The 21019-nt window shown below is 40.2% G+C and overlaps 1 protein-coding gene and 1 non-coding gene across 4 annotated transcripts; both read left to right on the top strand.

Annotated features, from left to right (window-relative positions):
• Positions 1-38: 38 nt before the first annotated feature.
• Positions 39-19725, top strand: brd1a (bromodomain containing 1a). Of its 3 annotated transcripts, none has more exons than XM_022194117.2 (13): positions 43-538; positions 2967-4374; positions 5040-5208; positions 5523-5654; positions 5740-5868; positions 7814-8126; positions 8212-8526; positions 10844-11425; positions 12976-13111; positions 13303-13436; positions 15625-15734; positions 16089-16243; positions 17934-19725. In XM_022194117.2, the coding sequence occupies exons 2-13, from the start codon at positions 2984-2986 to the stop codon at positions 18115-18117; spliced, it is 3750 nt and encodes a 1249-aa protein (XP_022049809.1). In that variant the 5' UTR covers positions 43-538; positions 2967-2983; the 3' UTR covers positions 18118-19725. The 3 variants fall into 3 exon arrangements, with proteins under 3 accessions (XP_051805121.1, XP_022049809.1, XP_022049810.1); XM_022194118.2 differs by having other exon boundaries at positions 44-538; positions 5040-5196; XM_051949161.1 differs by lacking the exon at positions 15625-15734 and having other exon boundaries at positions 39-538; positions 17934-18088.
• On the top strand, positions 7544-7616 carry trnak-cuu (transfer RNA lysine (anticodon CUU)). Its single transcript has one exon. It is a non-coding gene; the product is annotated as a tRNA-Lys (tRNA).
• Positions 19726-21019: the final 1294 nt, after the last annotated feature.

Below are 21019 nucleotides of genomic sequence, written 5' to 3'. Positions count from 1 at the left end.
CTCATGACCCGAGTCTCCGGGTGTGCGGAGTCAAAACACGCACTGTGCCGCTGCCCCCCACTTTGTTCCCAGCTTTGTCTGCATGTAGCTCGACAAAAGGCAACGCATTGATTGTGTGACAGATGGGCTTTTGTGCGAAACCTCCCGACTCACCACCGACATGACCTCCAGCGTCACACGTAGAGCGGTGCGTGCGGGTGGGAGTTGTCTGCCGAAACGCATTGTTGTGTTGGGGGATGATCCGTCCGTAGGGCTGCTGCTGCTGCTATTTGCCTCTGGTCGACTGTGGCTAGCGAGCGTATGAATGGCCCACAAAGACAATAACTGTGTCTTCTCCTCAGAATTCAACATCGAAACGCCGCAGGCACCAAGCAGGCCTCTCTTCTCTTTTATTACCAGCTGAAAAGACCCCCAGAATCGCCCGTTGGATGAGAACACAGCGCTCGGAATTAGAGCCACTTAGCAGGCCGAGTCGCCATTGCTTTGTAGGGCTGCTGGCTAGCTACCGTCTTCTTCGGATAGCAAAAGTGAATCCGAGGTAGGCGCTTTGGCTTTTATTCGCTTTTCTCTATTTTGCGCTTCAAAACCGAAAAGACACTCAACGTATATGCACGTTTAATGTTTGATTTTCAGTGTGACTTAACGTTGTTTTGTTGGACGCCGTTTGTTCCGTTAAGGGGGCGGTTAGCTGCTCTTGCTAGCTAGCTAGCTAGCTCGCTAATGTTATTGTTAGCACCTTGGCTACTTTGATTGGTGGTCCTGAGTGGAAAAAATGTATTTGCATCCTTGCACCAAATGGGGAAGTGTTAACTCCTGCGCAGTCATGTTTAAAATACCCAGTGTGGCCGCCTCCCACCCCGTTTAAATGCCACGGCTCATTGATAAAACTGTAGCGTAAACTGTAACTGACTGCTACGTCTCAGTCAGTTCACAACATAGCTGCTCTCTGTTTGGACTCAGTCACAGCCCTGTGATCAGCTGGAACTTAATAAGAAACTGTGTAATGCTTTCAGACCACGAAGTTTAGCTATATATTGCACAAGATGACATTGCTTTTAATTAGTAGTGCTTATTTGTCAGCGTCAAGCAGGTTTACAAATACAAATATGTAGTCAAGTTACTATAATTTATATAGGGCATTTAAAACAACCACTGTTGAGCCAAGGTACTTTCCATCTGAGAAATAAGACTGAGAATTTACCGAACAACTAACTTTGAGAACGTTTTCTTGTAGACTTTTTGTACTTTTTGCAAGATCTTCGTAGACTTTGTGTTTTGCTCACGATTTACTCATCTACTTACGTCAAAATCTGGTTGGACTGCGCTATATATTGTTTTGAACATTTGAAAACTCTGTGCAATATCAGTAGTTCTCCACTTCTGTTGCAACATTGCAAATTTCCCCAGTGTGACATTAATAAAGGATTTTAGAACATTACTTTAAATCAGAAGATCTAATTTGTCAATGTGAAACGGGGTGATTATCTTAACAATTATTTGTCATAGATGCTGTCAGCTGTGAAAATGTTAAGTCAAATAATCACTGTTATTTGAATAGCACATTTAAAATATACACAGGCTTTCCTGTAGAGAAAGAAATTGGAATTAACCTAATTAACTTTTTAGAATGTCTTCTTGTAAGCTTTCTTCAGTGTTTTTTAAATAATTTTTGTACTTTTTGCAAAGTCTTCGGAGCAGAGAGTGCCCTCAGAATTTTGTTCCATTGCTGCTTTGCATCATTCCAAAGCTATGTGCAACATAATTATTTATTTTTTTTGACATATACAAGAATCTGTCCAATGTCGGTATTTTTCTACTTATTTACAAATCAATGCAATATGGATACAATCTTTGCAATAGTAGTACTTCTGTATCAGTATTGCTACTCATTAAAGAATCTGCAGTACCATTGATTTGTGCAGTATTGTTATTTTCCATGGCCAGAGGAATTTGTGCAGTCTGAATGTCCACATATTGATGAACCAGTACAGATTGATTTTTTTTTTTAAACTGATGTTCCCTACATGTTTACATTATCCCTTTTGCTGCTGTAACACTGCAAATTTTCCCACTGTGGGATTTATTATGTCTTACCTTAACTCATGTTATCTTATACTATCTTATATTGACAACTAAGCTTCTGACTTTTTAAAACAAGTTTAAATATTAGAATTAAGACCCTGTAGTGGAATTTATGATGGAAATTTACCTCACTAAAATATATAGGTGTAAACCTTGCAAAATTATCTAAAATACACCATTTTTTCTCACCAGATTAAATTGTAAGCCTAATAACCCAAAGAATTATTACTTATCGAGATTAATCTGAGTAATTTAAAAATCAGGCCCTACCAAACTGTGCAATGAATCTAAAGTTTTGCTTTGAGCAAGTATATTGACAGCCTGTTTAAAAAGAGGAGATCTCCAGCAGCACTATGCTCAGGGAGGACAACCATTTGTCCCAACTGGTTGGGGTGAGAGTTAAAGGGAAGTAGGAAAGGACAGACAGACAACTAACCAGATGAACACTGGACCAACTGGTGGGACCTGTAGCTGCAGATAAGACCTGTACAGCTCCAGAACCAGAAATACCTGCAGAGAGAGGACACAAAGTCAATACCATGCAAAAGTGTGGATGAGTGCCTCACTGTTTGTTTTTTACTTGCGGGTTACACATTGTTTTGTAGTTCTGTTTCATGTGATTTAGATATTACTTTTGGATAGAATTTTGGCTTTTTCAGTTGCATTGTTGTTTGAATGTTTTCTGCCGTGAAAGGTGGATTTTATGTGTTGGCCATAAACATTGATGAATTATATCATAGAATCCTTTCTCAATAAATTATGATGGTCTTTCTTGAACTCTTTCATGAGTGCATTATCCTTCTCTCCCTTTGGATTAACATACCTGACCCCCATAACTACATGCACACCTCTAACTGTTTCTTGTTCATTTTCTGTCTCTGCAGCAACACGGAGCATCAAGATGAAGAAGAAAGCTCGGCAGCACCGGGTCGCGGTGCCGCAGAGGCCGCCGTCTCCCATCAAGCCCTCCCCCAACAAGCAGATCTTGACTTATGCCCAGGCACAGCGCATGGTGGAGTTCGAGGTCGACGGCCGCATCCATCGGCTCAGCATATATGACAAGCTGGACGTGATCTCGGATGATGACCCGATGGTCCAAGAGATGATGGAGTGCACCAGCAATAAGGAGAATGCTGAGAAGCCTCAGCAGCAGGTCCTCCTGAGGTCAGTGAGGCTGAAAAACAACCAGGAAAAGAGAAATGCTGCACTGGGCATCACTAGTCACGGAGATGGAGGCGGACATCAAGCCAGTGCGAATGTTGGCCCGAAACTTCCAGAGCCTAAATTCCGCAATGTGGAGTATAATCTTCCAGCTGTTCCTAAACGCCCAGCTGCCTTTTATATATTCACAGAGAAAACCGAGGAAGAGCTGGATGAGGAGACAGAATACGACATGGATGAGGAAGATTACGCCTGGCTGGAGCTGGTCAATGAAAAACGGCGAAGTGAAGGGGTCAGTCAGGTGTCTCACAACGTCTTTGAGTTCCTCGTTGACCGCTTTGAGAAGGAGCTCTACCTGGAGAGTTTGGATCAAGGGAGTGAAAAGCAGGTTCCCATTGATGAGGATGCAGTCTGCTGCATATGCATGGATGGAGAATGTCACAACAGCAACGCAATCCTGTTCTGTGATATGTGCAACGTAGCTGTGCATCAAGAATGTTACGGCGTGCCCTACATCCCAGAGGGCCAGTGGCATTGCAGACATTGCCTCCAGTCACCCACCCAACCCGCAGACTGCATCCTCTGTCCGAACAAGGGCGGAGCAGTGAAAAAGACAGACGATGACCGGTGGGGTCACGTAGTTTGCGCTCTCTGGGTCCCAGAGGTCGGCTTTTCCAACACCACCTTCATCGAACCCATCGACGGCATCAGCCACATTCCTCCAGCCCGCTGGAAACTCACCTGCTACCTCTGCAAGGAGAAAGGTGTCGGCGCCTGCATCCAGTGCCACAAAGCCAACTGTTACACCGCCTTCCACGTCAGCTGTGCCCAAAAGGCTGGCCTCTTCATGAAGATGGAGCCAATCAAGGAGGTGACAGAGACGGGAGAGCCCACCTTCTCCGTAAAAAAGACAGCCTACTGTGGAGCTCACACGCCTAACGGGTGCGTACGGAGGCCGCTCACCATCTATGATGATGCAAAACCCAAAAATGGACTATGTAAGAAAGTGGACAAGGGGAGAGGACAGTCGAAAGGAAAACAAAAAAAGAAGAGTAAGAGCAAGAAGCCTGAGCCTGAAGTTGAAAGTGAAGCTGAAGCCCATGTTATTGTGCCTACTTTTCCTTCTCACAGGTACCTTTACTAATTATGCTATGTTATATGACATGATGTGAGTTGACATGATACACTACAATAACTGTTAATTCTACAGGAGGAAATTAGCATTGTAACATCAGTAGAGCAGAAAGTGGAAACATTTCAGAAGCATTAGTAGAAAAATGAAAATAAGCAGAAAATATACATAGGCACTAGTTTAGATTTTCCAATTTCCTCTGGACATGGAATTGCTAATATTGCACATAACAGTGCAATTGTACAGATTCATTCATGAGTAGAAATACTGATACAGACGTACTAATATTGCACAGGTTTACCCATAAGTAGAAAAATACTGATCTGCACATGATCTAGTATATGTAGAAAAATTGATAAAAGTGGAGTATTTGGTTTGCTTGGATGGCATATATAGTTGTAAGGGAGGATTTTTCTGTCTTCATAGAGGATTTCTAGTTGTTGAAGAACTTTGTTTTAAAGAATTTGATTTTGTAACTCTAGTAGATGTTCTCTGTTTCCAGTGATAATCTGTCGCTGTTAAATTTAGTATTTCTCTCTTCATTCCCACAGTCTGTTTTCTATAATCTACCTTAACAGTAAAATTGTCTTCCAGTTGTTCTACTTGTCCTGTAGTCTCACTTTGACTCTTCCCGCTCTAATACCTGTCTGGTCGTCTGCTCCAGGTTACAAACCATCCTCAACCAGGTGTCAGTGCAGAAGAAGAAGGCATTCGTGGAGCTGGTCTTAAATTACTGGACGCTGAAAAGACAGTCCAGGAATGGGCTGCCCCTCATCAGACGCCTTCAGACAAGCCTGCAGTCACAGAAGAATGCACAACCGGTTTGTTCATCTGTCAGTCAACCTCAGAAGGCTTTCAGTCTTCGTTTTGCTTTTTACTCAAGTTCTAGTAGTTTGTAGACTTTTAAATATACACTATAATTATTTGCACACACAGACATTTTTGCGCTTTTGTTAACCTTTTTACATTTTAATATTTTGTTCACATTTTAATGCTTGTGTAAGCAGAATGTTTGACAATGGCGCGTGGAAATTTAATCTTATAAGAACTGTCTTGTTAAGAAGCAAGTGTCTATTGTGTCAGATGATAATTTTCCATTCGGTTCAGTTCTTTTATGCATGTGTTTTTATTTAAATTTAATCCTCAGAGGCAGAATGAGGAGGAAAGCAGGGCATTAAAGGAACAGCTGAAGGAATGGCACCGCCTCCGACACGACCTGGAAAGGACACGACTGCTGCTGGAGCTGATACGCAAAAGGGAGAAGCTGAAAAGGGAAGAGGTAGGAATAATTTTACCACAGCAGTGCTGCAAAATTAATGAAAAACTGTAAATCGCTGACACTTTTCTTCTGTGCTGTCTTGAAGATTAAATTACAGGAGACCCTGCTAGAGATGCAGTTGACACCATTCAGTATTTTGCTCAGAGCCCTTTTGGACCAACTCCAGGCAAAAGACCAGGCCAGGATCTTTACACAGCCTGTCGATGTCACTGAGGTGAGCTACAGCAGAAGCTTTCTCTTATTTTGTTGTTGTGGTCATCCACATGGAGTCATGTAGTGCTTTTTTTGAATGTTGCTGATTCATTTTAACCATGCGGCTTGGAAGAAAATGAATAAAGTGACTGTCTCATTTCTTATTTATTGTTCTGACATCATGTATTTTGTAGGAAAATGTTTTTTTTGTTGTGCTGACAGATTGATTTTAACTCTCAGTATGAAAATATTTGATCCATCAGATGGAGCTTTGGCTACTTGGGCCTTACATTCACATCTTCTGCCCAGCTTGCTGTCAGCTCTGGTTAATGATATCAGTTTTGTTGCAACTGCAATGCTAGCTGCTTGGAGACTGAGAGAGAAAAGTGAAGAAAATATTGAGAAGTTCTAATGTCTGTTTACATCACTCTACAATTCGTTCAATGAAAGCATGTTGTGAAATAGCTTCTTTATTCAGTCAGATATTTTTAGCGTTAGAAAGACAGGCTCAGTACAGTGAAGCAGGTTTTTCTCATATTGTGTTCGATGTTAAGTGGTGGCTATATGGATTTACTTCAGTTTAATCTGTGGTGCTGTTATTTAACCACGCCTGACGTGTACGTCAGTGGGGTTACTGCATTCGCTTCGGTATCTGGCTGGCTGGCTGGGTAAGTATGTATGTGTGTATGTCCGTTCAGATATCTCTGCAAGTGCTGAAGTCAGGATAATCAAACTTGGCACTGAAGATCGGTCTAAGGTCCCCTGCTCAGTTGTGGAGTTAGAGGCCAGCAGATCAAGGTCGAGGTCACAGGAGTCACTTAGCACATTTCTTGCATATTGCATCACTTGTATAGGAAGGGATATATGTAGGATGATCAAAATTGATACAGAGTATCATGCATAGGTGTGGTTCTGCCCTCCACTGAGGGCTTGTCTAGTTATTGGCTGTGCTTAAAATGTAGTGTGTTTCTGGATCTATTTTGTGTGTAGCAAGTTTCATGCAGTGCATGGCTAATGAGATGTGCAATCGAAAGAGCAAATGGAGAACCACATAATATGAATCTTGTTGCATTATGCCAGTTGCTTTTAGAGTGGATAATAAAATAAGTGTCAACCTGATCGTCTGAAAATCTAAACTCTGGGAGGAATGCTTACATAACTGCAAAGTTCATTGTTTGAAAGAACTGTTAAAAAATGTAGATATAGCTCAGACTGGTCCTACTGGTTCATATTTGAACACCTCTTGCATTTTGTCAACATGCAGCAACATAGTAGGTACGTTGCAGCTGTTTTTCTGCCAAATTGCCAAGTATCTGCATCAGAAATGGAGAAATGGCATACAACTATTTATTTATGAGACTATTTTTGTGTTTGACCAAAGCAGATTGTCTGTGGGTGTCTTGGGACAACACACCGTGAGAGTCTGTTGACATTGAATCATTGATGCCGCAGTCTTTCTGTTTGCATGAGTCACCACTCGTCTGTTTAAAGGTGCATTTGAACACACCGCAAGCAGTGCAGCCGGCAGACAGCTGCCTGCTCCAGTCACATGTTGTGATCGTGGCGACTGAGGTTGTAAATTACAGGTCCTCCCCCATGTGTAGACAGCGTTGAGCAATATAATGTGACTTCCTGGTAGGTGGAATGTGTAATCTTAGATAAAGGTCGACTTGGAGGAGGTGTGTTTGTGGAAACACGCCCGGCTAGCTCAGTCGGTAGAGCATGAGACTCTTAATCTCAGGGTCGTGGGTTCGAGCCCCATGTTGGGCGTTGCCTTTTGACTGAGTCCGTTACACTACTACTAGTTACTTGATTCATTGAGTCTTCTAAGTTTCAATAACCTGAAATAGTATTGCTGTGTTTTATAAAAAGACTGTTGAGCTAAAATGCAGTATTCAGTCATTTTTTTTCTTCACAGTGGTTTAAATAATTTGAAAATTATTCATTATATGTGATTCTTCCTGTAGGTGCCTGACTACCTCGACCACATCAAGCACCCAATGGACTTCTCCACCATGCGGCAGCGCATTGACGCCCAAACCTACAACAACTTTGAGCAGTTTGAGAGTGACTTTAACCTCATTGTTGATAACTGTATGAAATATAACTCAAAGGACACTTATTTCTACCGGGCTGCCGTTCGACTCCGAGACCAGGGTGGAGCCTTGCTCAGAAAGGCCCGACATGATGTGGAGAGAATCGGCTTTGATTCAGAAAGCGGCATGCACCTGGCTGAGGCTCCTGAAATCAAAGCAGCGAAGACGTTTTCTTGGGAGGACGGTAAGCAAAAGAGCAAAAACACATGCGTCTTTGATGATTCAGCTACATCAAACGTGTTGATTCTTTTACTGTTACCTCTCCTTAGTTGATCGCTTACTAGTACCAGCAAATCGGGGGCATCTATCTCTGGACAAGCAGCTGCAGCAGCTACTGGAGAAGTTTGACCTGACCTGTGCCATGAAGTCCAGCCCCTCTCGCAGCAAGAGAATGAAGCTGCTCAAAAAGACCATCAACGATGTGCGCAATGAAATGAGCCTGAAGAGAGTCCTGCCCTCTCACCATCACTGTCTTTCCCCCACGTCTGCATCAGCATCGTCCTCGTCAGCTGCTTCCCTACCGGATCTGGGAAAACCGAAAGAAGAGAGACTGAAGCCCAATGGGCAATTCCCAGATGATGAGGGTATGTATGGCTTCATGCAAACAGTCCCTGGGATTGTTATGAGAATCGTGTGCTCTGAATATCCCAAAGCACAGGTCAGACCTTAAGCTTACCCCAACCCACAGAGAATAAAGTTCACATGATATCCCCTGCTCCTGAAGTGTCTGAAACATGGACTTTATATGCACATCATTATCTTCTAAACTGTTTCCTGAAGTGCAAATTAAGTCTGATTATCAGGCTTCAGTAACATGTAATTATTGTAAAATGAAGGTGTGCATCTGTCTCATGTTTCTGGAAAAGTTGCTGAAAAATGCTGTCGAATTTTGAGTATTTTAATCTCAATTTTAATTTGCCAAACTACATATAAGAGGAGATGGGAAAGTCTGGTAAAACATCTCAACCATGTTGTTATTTGCTAACCAGTAACTGTTGGATGTTAATGGGCTTATTTGCACTGGTGGTAATTTAAACAAGATTTTTCAGAAATATTTAGCACACACGTCAGAATATTTATCACACCAATAGCATTTTTTTTTTCTTGACTGACACTTAGTAGTTCCAACAAGAAGGTCATTTTAGGTGGAAAATCTTTAAGTTTGTTGTCTAATTCACTGGACTATAGCAGCAACAGTGACAGTAAAGCATCATTCCATCCCAAATCATCAGATTTTTTTGAACAATTTCTGCTCAACTATGCCTGACATTTTAAAAACATGACATGTGCTAACCAGTTTTAGCATATATAGAAATGTAAGGCTGTGCTTCAATGAAAATTATTCAGGAGCTATTAAAGATAAAATCCTAATTTTTTTTACTGTTATTTATTATCAAGGCATTGATTCAGAATCTGCAGTATTTGACAAGTAGATCAGATGCGCTCTGATTAGCGGTGAGTTGAAATTCCTGAGATTTTGCCATCAGAACATAGCCTCAAATTTCAATGTGATAAAATGTTTTAAAAGTGGGTCGACGTGCAATCTAAAAAAAAAAATCTTGGGAGAATAGAAGAGATGTATTAACCTAAAATTTCACAGATATTAGTTTACATATTAATAGTATATGCTTAAAGGTTTCAAGTGAATCAGAGACGGTCGAGCAGAAGGCTTCTGATGACTGGAGATGAAATAGAAAAATCATTTGTAGTTTTCTTGCTTCAAATATATACATGTAAGAAAAGCTTCACAGGTGGACTAAATAAAAAAAACAACAACAGATCTCCCTGGCAATGATCCATATGCTGTAAAGGATGGCTAAACTAAAAACTTGCTCAAAAGGATTATTAATACTAAAAGTCTTCATTCCAAATCACTGGAGCAGACAGCAACAACTTGAGGTTTACATAGAAGTGATATTGAAAAGGTGTTACTGTTCTTTCTGAAAACATTCACGTGTCTCCTTCTGGAACTGATCCCTGGATGCATCCAAGGAGCCGCCATTATTGGCATCTACTAAAAACTAACCTGCTATGATCACTGCAAACATTTGTAAACTTGGTCGTAACGCAGCGTGAGCGTAGCGTCACACTGTGTCACTGCAGCGGCTTCCTCCTGCTTAAACTCACTCAGCACACTTTGCTGAGTCAGATGAAGTCTGGTGAAGATGGCTTTAGAATGAGCTAGTGGGGGGGAAAGGGAAGGCAAAAGTCATTTTGCTTTCATTTCTTATTCATAAAAATGCCTCAGTGTATGCTAAATAGGCCTTTGTGTTGCTTATATGATAAACACAGAAGTCATATGGTAATATACTGTGTCAGCATTTCTGCAAAAGTGTGAGCATTGCTGCACATTATTGTTAGTAATGGCTGTAGGATGTATTTTTTTTTAATCCCCAAAAAAACCCCAACCTGCAGCCATTGTTATCAGTAATAAGCAGCAATGCAAAAACATAATTTCTGTCATGGGACTGTTGATCACAGCACTGAATTTCTTCTCTCAAGTAGCACATCATTTTTAATTTTTTTACAGTCTAGTTCCTGCAAATGTTATATATATGGTTTTAAATAAATCTGGATACATTTCAAGCTTAGATTTGGTTGTTTTTCCCGACAAAACCCAAAATCACGCATTAGTAATTGCAGTACAGATGAAATGTTTTGAATAAAAAAAAAAATTACATTATATTCCTATAGAATTGTAAAAACTGCAGATGCCAGTGAAAATGAAACCAGAAACAAGAAAAATATGACACAAAATGATCAAAAATTTTGCTCTAATGACCGTAACATGAATATTAAAAGCTGGACTTACTAGTTTAGTAAATAACGAACAGTGGCTGTATCTTAAAATTTATACCTATTAACAGTTTGTTTTTTGTGCTTTTATCGTCTTTTTCTCAGGAGATAAATCTCTTCCTCCTAAACTGGAGCCCTCAGACGCCATACCCCCCCTCATCCACTCAGACACGGATCCAGAACCCCCCACCCTCAAACCCATCGACGCCGCCCCAGACTGCGACGCTCACAGCAAGCCAGTCAAGTTGGACGTGGAGCTACCAGACCTGTTCTCCTCCGCCACACGCCTCAACGGTCACTCCCACGACAGCCTCCAGAGCGCTCTGCTGGACGGAGACGTGAGCGTTGTGGCCATGTCGACCCTCGCCCAGCCCACGGGGACGGTGAACCGCCGGACCGCTGTTCTCTTCCGCAAATCGAAGACCTCCAGTCCACTCAAACCCGCGAAAAGCGGAGGGGAAGGATCCGATGGAGCAGACAGAAAAGAGGGCGAACTGGAGGAGGAGGAGGAAGATGAAGATGGGGCGCAGCTGGGCTCCAAATCCTTCCTGTCGGTGGTCATACCCAGACTGGAGACGCTACTTCACAGCAAGAAGAGGAAGCACAGCGGCAGCAGAGACAGCGAGGAGGACGGAGATGGAGAGCACGAAGAAGAGGGAGAGTCTCCTGTGAAAAGACTTGACACTGGTAAGGAGAGAAAAATATGCTGAAAGTGAACACTGGCTTTGAACTCCCTGAAGTGGGTTTTAAAAGCATGTTATTTTAAAAAAAAAATGCTTAAATGACACCAATTTTTTTGATGGAACTTGAACTAATGATGTGACTGTGGGTTTTTGTTAGGAGAAAACAACCAAATCTAAGCTTAAAATGGGGATATTTCATCAGCAGTACTTTATTTTACGTGCCTTAAAAACATCCTACTGAAAACACACATTCGTAAAGATAGGGTTTACACTTTTTTTCCCCTTTGTCTTAAACAAAAATCAACTGACCGTATACACACTGAAGCAGGTTTTGCTTTTTGTAATCACTCCTCTAGAATTTCCATGTAAACGGAGCTGATGAGGGGTGTTCTGTGGAAAATTCACATTAAAGTTCAGTTAATACGAGATTTAGAAAATTTGCACATCCACATTCTGCTCAACACAAAAAATGGTGTGCTCTATGGCGCAACCAAGAAACAGTTACTGACTCAGCCGTGACCAACAGGCGTGTGACAAAAATTCTGTGACTTTCTTGGTTGAACTGCAGGTTGTGTTTCACAGAGCAGGCATCAACAAGTGTGGAAATACATTAGAAATAAGAGTAGTAAGATATCCCACAGAATCTATCATAGTTACAAACGGTAAAAACAGGAAGAATTGTCAGATTTTAAACTAGTTGTCTGTGACATGCTGTGGAAAAACCTGACCAAACCTAAGCTTGAAATTGTGATATCCCATCTTTTTCACGACTATGAACAATAAACCGCCGATCCATTCTGTGAAAAATGAAAAATTATGCGCTCTTTGCCACAACTGTGAAGCTATCTGTGACTCAGCTGCGATCAACTTTCACTTGACAAAAATTCTGCAACTTTTCTGCAAAGTACGCTGAACTGCAGGCTGTGTGAACTTAAGTCATAAAATATTCTCTCACATCTTTGTAAAACTGTTGGCACTTTTTACAATGTTTGTGAAACTAATAATCCAAGAAATTGAACTTTTGTTTTATCATTATTTGTGGTATCGTAACTGTGACATTTTAGAATTCTACTTCTAGCCATACTTGTGCTGCTTCTTTCTTTGTTGAAATTATTTATTCACTTATGTTGAGTCATTAAATAACTGCTACAGCTGCAAAATTTCAAATATTTCCGCAATTTTCTGCACAGCTTTTTGCTCTCATACATGAGAATTTGAACTGCATTTTTCCAAGACTTTCCAAGATTAAATGACTGCAGTAGTATTTCAGTATACTGCCAGTACCTGGACCTGGCAGGGCAAACATTGCAGTCAGCTGCTACACTGCTTACAAGTCATCACAGACAAATTCCAAAAAGTCCAGCATTAAGGAACACCGAACATGTGTTTACTCTGTTGCATCTGTTTGCTTTAATTAAATTGGAGATTGGCTGAACAAGCCGATGCTTCATCACCGTCGTTTGACAGGAGTGGCTCTGATTCAGATTGCAGCTCATGGATCCGAGTATTCTATTTTAGTAATTGGCTGTGAATATCTGCTCTGGCTTCTTTCAGGCTTGTCGAGTGGTTTTCTGGAGGAGGAGAAGGAGCTCGAACAAACCAGTCGAACCAGTAGACCTGTGGAGCCACGACGACGCTGTGCCTCCGAGTCCTCGATCTCCTCATGTAGCAGTCTGCCAGGAAGCACCAGGTGATCCATGACACAAATTGATCAGTGTTTATTGTTATTACTTATATTGGCATTTTATAATTAACAATCTGCACAAATGAAGAAGCAGTTTATTGTCGCTCTGTCTGTCTTGTGATGTCAAAATAAGCCACCATGGCACCAGATATTTAGATTCCTAAGTTGACTTTGTGGTATTTGTGTTTTTATTCCAGCACCATTCTCAGTCTTCCAAAATGTGGTAAGGGGAAACCTGCCTTGGTCCGGAGAAACACTGTGGATGATAAGAGCGAATTAATCGCCTGCATCGAAACCGGGAATTTTGCAAAAGCTGCACGAATCGCTGCCGGTAACTTTTCGACTTGTCAGAATAATGCACATGCATGTATTGATGGGGGGCAACTGTTCTGTATTTTGTAGTCTTTTACTTGATTTTTGAGATAAATACTAGATTTGATAGTTGTAAAATTAACGCATTTTGCAATTAGTCCTCAAATTAAGTTATTATGAGCTAGAAAGAGATGTATCGATTGAGGGAAGTGTTTTAAAGCTGAACAAGAAATTTAAAGTAATACAAGGAGGCCCGGTCCACACAAACACAGGTAGTTTTTTTAAACGTAACTTTTTCTTTTGCATACTGATTTTTTTGTTACCACACAAACAGAGCGACCTTCTGGAAAACTCTCTCCAGGTTAAAGATCGTCAGAAACTGTATTTGCATTGTTGACGTATAGACAAGGAAACTGGAGTTTTGGCATTAGGAATCCCATTATGCACCGTTATCTGTCTTTGTTTACATGATGCAGTTTTGTGCAACGTTGGGCGTTGCCAAAGTAGTGCTCGTGCTAACTGTGCTACCAATTTTTTTTAAACATGTTTACACATAAAAGCCCACTCACTGAGGAACAGATAGGTCAGAATCAGCCCACATTTAGGATTTTACTTTCCTTGATGTGCAAACAGCCCAAACTAAATGTAGTCACAGAGTTGGAGGCATATTCCAGAAAATGTGCTGGAGCTAGCTGTCCCACTGTGAAGTTGTAAAATGCATGAGGGCTTTCTTGCAGACAGTTTGAGCCTTTTTTGTACATTTACCACAAGTCTGCGTTTCTGCAGATTTTGCCAAATGGAATTACCCACTGTTCGGTTCAAACCTGAAGAATACACAAACAGCTCAGGAAGAAAGGACAGCACTCACGAGCTCCGGTCTTTTACTTGTGCACAAGGAGAGAGATAGACTACAGCTCTGCAGCATGCATCACTACAGACTCACAGAGCCTGCCTCTCTCCTTGTCCTTCTATTTCCTTCTCACACAATCACACGATACAGAGGAGTCATCATACGTCAGTCATAAGATATCAGAGCAGTACAGAGACAGAACATGTGTTACTTGCATGATCTTATCATAAGAGCGAGTCAGCTCACTATAGGAACAAGTCAGCTTTGTTCTTAGCTTAGAATGCTGATAGTAGTCCTCATTTCTTCATAGTCACTCAGTGATAACCTGAAATCAACATAAGTATAATCATTCTAATAGAAGTGTAATTCTTCTAACACCCACAGTTCTTATTGTTGTAATGTCAAACTTGGGGATTACCAGCATTTAAAAACACAGCGAAACTTTAGACAAAAAAGCACGGAAGGAGAACCCAGACACATAGCTCAGTGGTTATTCATAGCCAGAAATGTATTTGTTTGTCCAGTGAAAGCTGCCTTTTAGTGCACTGGCTTTGAAGAAAGTAAAAAAAATATATAATGCAAGGCCCAAATCCACAATAGTGTTTTTGGTGATGTGATAGTTGTGTTGTAAAGTCTCCCAGTTGTTCCAGTTTTTCTTAAAAAAACCAAAACATTTCAAGCCTTTTCCATCTCTCACATGCAGTCACTCTTGTTATTGTTGTTAGAAAATATATATCAAAATCCCGCAATAAGGCTGTTGAACTGCATTTTCTTCACTTTTTTTTGCATATCAGCCAAAATTACACCAATGCCAATAAACAATGTATTGTAACCTGTTTTATTCAGTATGACCAGTGAGTAATGAAGTTGTGTATATTCCCAGATGTCTGCATGTCCTGCACATTTAAAGCCTCTGAAATGATCGATCAGCTATGACAGCTGTGTATTCCTTCCGACTGTTAAACTGGTAGTAATGGCTTAATTTGATACAACTTGCAGACACCTGGTATTCATACATACATTAAATGCAGGGCTGGAAATCAACAAGAGCTACCGGCCAAATTCCTGTGACTTTTGGCAGTGACCAGTGAGTCTCTGTGCTCTTCCTGCCACCGTGGCTTGTAACCAGCCAGCATCTGGAGACTCTTCCCTAATCTGAAATTCACATTTGGCTGAAAAAAAAAAAAAAAAAAAAATGCCAAAAGTGGCAGGCACATTTTAATATCTGTCGTTCACCGTGGCTCTTAAAGTTAATTTCCCGCCCTGATCAGCTGTGTGCTGCTGCACTGACAGCATGGCTTTTGAAATGTGTTTCTACCCGCACATAACATGTTTGGTGTTGTTCCCGCTTCCATAGAGGTTGGCAACAGCAATATTTGGATGCCCGCTAGTGCTGCAACAGTTGCATTGGAACCCCTAAAGCTAGTTTGGGCCAAATGTAGTGGATACCCTTCCTACCCTGCCTTGGTGAGTGTTTGTGGGAGAGAGAAGCATGACAACCGCTGACTAAAGTCTGTTGAAGTTTTGTTGCCACCTTTTGAGTTTTGGGACACACTTTGGTCCCACAGAATGAAGCCAAAATGTTCCTTTAGGTTGCTTTTTTAGAGCTTTTCCTCTAGGTGGCAGCATTTCACTGCAAACCTGTGATCTTTGCATGATATGACAAATGAGGGAAAGAACCTCGTTGCCACAGACTGGTAGTTTGCATGCATGTGTGTGTTTTCATACGGTATACATGTTTTGCTTTAAGCCTCACTGATGTGTGATAATCATGTAAGCATATGTGCAACTTCCCATCTCGCCTCCCCTGCTGCTCTGTAGATCATCGACCCCCACATGCCTCGTGTGGGCTGCCAGCACAACGGGGTCTCCATCCCGATGCCCCCCATGGACGTGCTCCGCATTGGAGAGCAGATGCAGTACAAAGCCGAAGAGAAACTCTACCTCGTCCTTTTCTTCGACAACAAACGCAGCTGGTGAGTGCAGCTATCGGAGGCAGTGATTTAAGCTGACACAGGCTTCTACAAGGGTAGACCTGCCAACCTGCCCGTCAGCTGATCATTATTCTCTTGTGGCTGCGGGACATCAATTGTCAGGAGACAACAAATGGCTTCTGCCTCAGGAGGCGTTTGAAAATTTCACCTGGACTCCCAACTCTAAAACCAGTTTTGTAGCCTTGTAGATACAAGAAATCGGCCTTTGTAAAAGCTGAACAAAATGTTCCCAGTCCTCAATCAGTTTGTCAATAAATAATATGGGCAGTTAAATAATTTAAATAAAGTGTAAACAGAGCTGCTGGTGAAGCTTCTCCTTTCCAAGCCTTTTCATCTCAGTTTTCTGGAGATAACTTGCGTCTTGTTTTCCCTGCAGGAAACCTGCGATGATTAGCTTGTGTGTCCAAACATGTTGAAACAATTAATCAGTTAATTAAGTAGTCAACTGACAGGAAATCATCAACAATTCTAATACTTGTGTAATCATTAAAGCTGTTCATAATTACAAAAGTCAAACATTTTCTGATTGCTATTTTGCAACTGCAGATTTTCTACTTTTCTCAGTTTAATGTAATTGCTGATTCAATATATTTCAGATTCATCTTAAACAAAACAAGCAGTTTTATAACAAACTTTGAGAAGTTGTGGTAATTAGTTCCCATTTTTTTCCCTGACATTTTACAAACTAAAGGATCAATTTATTACCGAGAAAAATTGATTTGCAATTAAAACAACCCCTCATTAACGCTTCCCATCAGTTGTTTGTGCTAAATGCTTGAATTAGAGGTGAAAACAGTGATAGAACAGAAAAAGAAGTGAAGTAAAACTGAAGCTGTAGTGGTTTCTTGCAGTTACTTTTTGTGCTGTAATGAATTTTGTGTGGGAAAACAAAGTGGAGTTGAAAATCAAGCAAAGATGGCTGCTTGTGTGTCTTTACTAGCTTAACCCTCCTGTTGTCCTCATTTACAGGGACCGAAAAATATCGTTTCCTTGTCTGAAAAAAATCCAAAAATTCAGCAAAAAAATCCCCCAAATTTCTGAAAATTTGCAAAACCTTCAAGAAAAGAAATCCAATAATTCCTTAAAAATTTCATTTAAAAGTTTTATTTTAAAAAATCCCACAAATGTGGCAAGAAAATTCTTGTAAATATTTTCAAAAAATGAGTAAAAATCTTCCAAAAAAATCCTAAAAATATCTAAAATGATTGCATACATATCAGTAAAACTTTTAATATTTTCTTTAAGAACATTCACCAAAAAATCAACCAAAATCCAGCGAAATTCGCTGGATTTTGGTTGATTTTTTTGGTGAATGTTCTTAAGAAACATTTTTAACATTTCTTTTTTCCACCAAAAATGTTCAGCGTTTTCCCAAAAATGTTGAAAATGTGGACATCAGAAGTTTCACTGTGAATATATATATATATATATATATAAATATATATATATATATATTTCACATTTTCAAACTTTATAGTGGGTCAGTTTTGACCCACAGGATGGCACGAGGGTTAAATGATGACTAAACCCCATTTTATGGGAAAAAATATGGCCATCAGTTCAGCTTTTTCTTCTAAAAAGAGTGACATTTCCTGGATAGAATCATGGGAAAACATACAACCCATAGCTACTATTCCAGTGATGTAACTCCAGTGTCGTTTTGTCCCCTCAGGCAGTGGCTTCCTAGATCCAAGATGGTTCCTCTGGGGATAGACAAGACCATAGACAAGATCAAAATGATGGAAGGACGCACCTCCAGCATTCGCAAGGCGGTCCAGATCGCCTTCAGCCGTGCCATGAACCACCTGAGCATAGTGCAGGACGAGCCAGTCAGCGACCTCAGCGACGTGGACTGACAGCGACACCCAAGCAGACAACACAAATCTGTACCTCTCGTCTACCAAATAGCTTCCCGTCACCTTCTGTCCACCCGAAACCCTCGACTCCCTCTCGCGCCTGCGGGAGACTGAAATGTTTACTGGGCGCCTGCTGTACCAGGCGCCGCCTCTTCCTCATCCATTCCCGTTCGCACACACTCCTTTTCCTCCAACGTGCCGAAGGGATGCGGCTGCTGCTGAAACGAATGTGTCTATCTGTCCTCGCCACCTCCAGGCTTCTAACTGTGCTGAAACGCTCACTCCAAACCACCACGACTGTGATTTTTAATTTATCATTTCAGGGGCAAAAGTGCCGCCGATTAATTTCGTACATTCTAGCAGCCTTACCAAATCTGTCTGCGGTGTCAGGGCAACCGTTAAAATGTTTTTTAAAACTTAAATCCGTTATTTTGGCAGGTAGCCAGTCGTCATTTCTCACTCAAGTTTGTTTCAAAAGTAGCCGGTAAAGCTGCTAAAAAGAAAAAAAAAAAAGAAACATCACACATTTCCTACCTGCATGCACAAAGGCTTTCCAGCTGCATCAAATCCGTAGCCGAAAGCCTGCGATTATTCCGTCAAGGTCACATTTACAGACTCAAGTCAGCTGCTTGTGCAAATACCTTCCTTTGTATTTCAGCTGTAAATAATCTGTACAGTTGCCTGACACTAACTTATTTTGTAGTTTTGACATAAATGGGTACTGTACAGGTGTTTTCTTAGTATTTATACTTGATGCATTCTTGGCACTAAAGGTGTGAGTGCGGTTTTTCCAGTGCTGTATGACCCAGAAGAATTAAAAAAAAGAAGTGCAAAAGCCTTAGTATTAAGAAGATTAGGGCTAAAATGTCACGTTTCAGAGAAGTATGAAAGTATTCCCTTCTTCGTTTCTTTTTTTTAAGTTATTGAAGTTTATATCGTAAGCTTCCATTTGGCATTAATCCTTTTTTTTGTAATAAATAGTTTCAGTATATTTTTGTTCATATATATTTATATGATTTGAATACATGGTATACAGTATGTAAGTCTCTGAAGCTCAGACAGACAGTCTGATGTTGTTTGTGGACACAGAACGTTATATTGTTCTCAAGAAACCAAAAATGTTGCTACCCAGAAGTTTTCCGCCGATTGATTTTCCTGTGTGACGTGTGAAATTGTTGCCAAAAAAAGGACAAAAGAAAAAAAACAACAGTAAAGGTGTATTTTTATGTCATACATTCGACTGGTACCTGGTTTTGCTGTAGTCGTAGGGAGACGTGCCTGCGTTAACTTATTGTAAAGTATTTGCATTACTTTATATTCGAGGAAAGACGTGCAAACTGATTGTGGTAAAGTGGCACATTTTGTGGTGGATACTTGCCTTCTTTTTAAGTAACCTTTTCTAACTTTTTTTGTAGTCGTAGATTTCAAAACATTTCATTTTATAATATTGCCTATTTTTTTTTCTGGGTAGCATTGGGTAGTTTTGGAATATTTCATTTTGTACTTAACTGTAGTAGTTTTTTTTTTATTTTTAAAAAAAGGTCATACAAAATATTGCTGGGACTTGTTTTTTTGTAGCAAAGCAAAAAAATAAAATACAAATATGAACATTTGTGCTTATCTTATTTTGACACATCATGGATAATAATGTAGAATATTTAACGCTACACTTACTGCTAAAGATACAAGGCTGGATTTAAGAAACCACATTACTGAAGGCATTGCAGATTCTCCTCTCCAGGTTTCAAGCCAGTTTTTTTTATAGCTTTTCTGCAATTGATTTCAGCAGACGGTGCAAACCTGAATAAAGGTCAGTGCCCACCTACGCTTGTGGGTTTAAAATGATCAATGCAACAATCTAAAGCTACTTTATGCCAGGAACAAGGCTCTGACTCATGTAGTGAAGGACTAGAAGTATTATCAAATGCACAAACCTGGAGAGCTGAGGGAATTAAACTAGGGAAGAAAAGCACAATTCTTATTGTTTTTCCAAAACGTTACATAGTTTAACACAATAGAAGTGCTTATATTTTATACAATTTTATATACAGAAGCTACAAATAAATCTGAGGGGTCATAAAATGATTATTGGAAGAGAAATGAAGAAAAAACTAAATTCAGATTTTCTAGTCTTTGACAGATATTTGAATGTGATTGGAACATTTCCTGAAATGAAGCTATGAGAGTTTGGAGGAAAGAATCACTTCTTGATTGAGCATTTAACAACTCAGACATTTGAAATGTGAACTTTGAAAACAGTTTTTTTTTTAGTTTTTTTTTTAAAGAATTTACATATTTGGACTTTAAAGTGAGAACTCTACTGGGGAAATGGTTCTTTAGCTACGTCCTCAGTTTAGAAGATTGTTATATTATTAACTGTAGCAACTGAAGGTGTCATATTTCCCCAAGAAACGTACTGGAGTAGAATACAGCATATTAAAATATGTGAGTCATTTACTGGGAAAAAATATCTCTGTGTTCTGTAGTTCAAAACATTCTTAAGTTATCCACTGTGTGACATGTCCATCTTTAAAGTAACTAAAGCTGTTGCAGTAGAATAGAATTTTGAGTATTTCCCTCCATAAAAAAGCAGCACAAAATGGAAATAAGGAAAACACAAGTACCTCAAAGTTGCAATACAGTATGTCACTTGAGTAAACGTATTTAGTGTAAATTTGGACTTTAAATTGTTATTTAAATAAGAAGTCTACAGGAAACTGTCTCTTTAACTATGTTCTGTAGTTTATTTAAAAAAAAAAGATCCATTGTGTAAAATATTAATCTTAGAAGTGGCTAAAGCTGCCAGGTAAATGCAGTGGAGTGAAAATTACAGTATTTCCCTTCCACATATGGTAGTATAAAATGAAAATACTAAAGTAAAGCTGCAGTACTGTACAGTATT

This window comes from Acanthochromis polyacanthus, chromosome 1, assembly GCF_021347895.1.
Source record: "Acanthochromis polyacanthus isolate Apoly-LR-REF ecotype Palm Island chromosome 1, KAUST_Apoly_ChrSc, whole genome shotgun sequence".
In the NCBI taxonomy this organism is placed as follows: Eukaryota; Metazoa; Chordata; class Actinopteri; family Pomacentridae; genus Acanthochromis; species Acanthochromis polyacanthus.
This window is presented reverse-complemented; position numbering and strand designations above follow the sequence as displayed.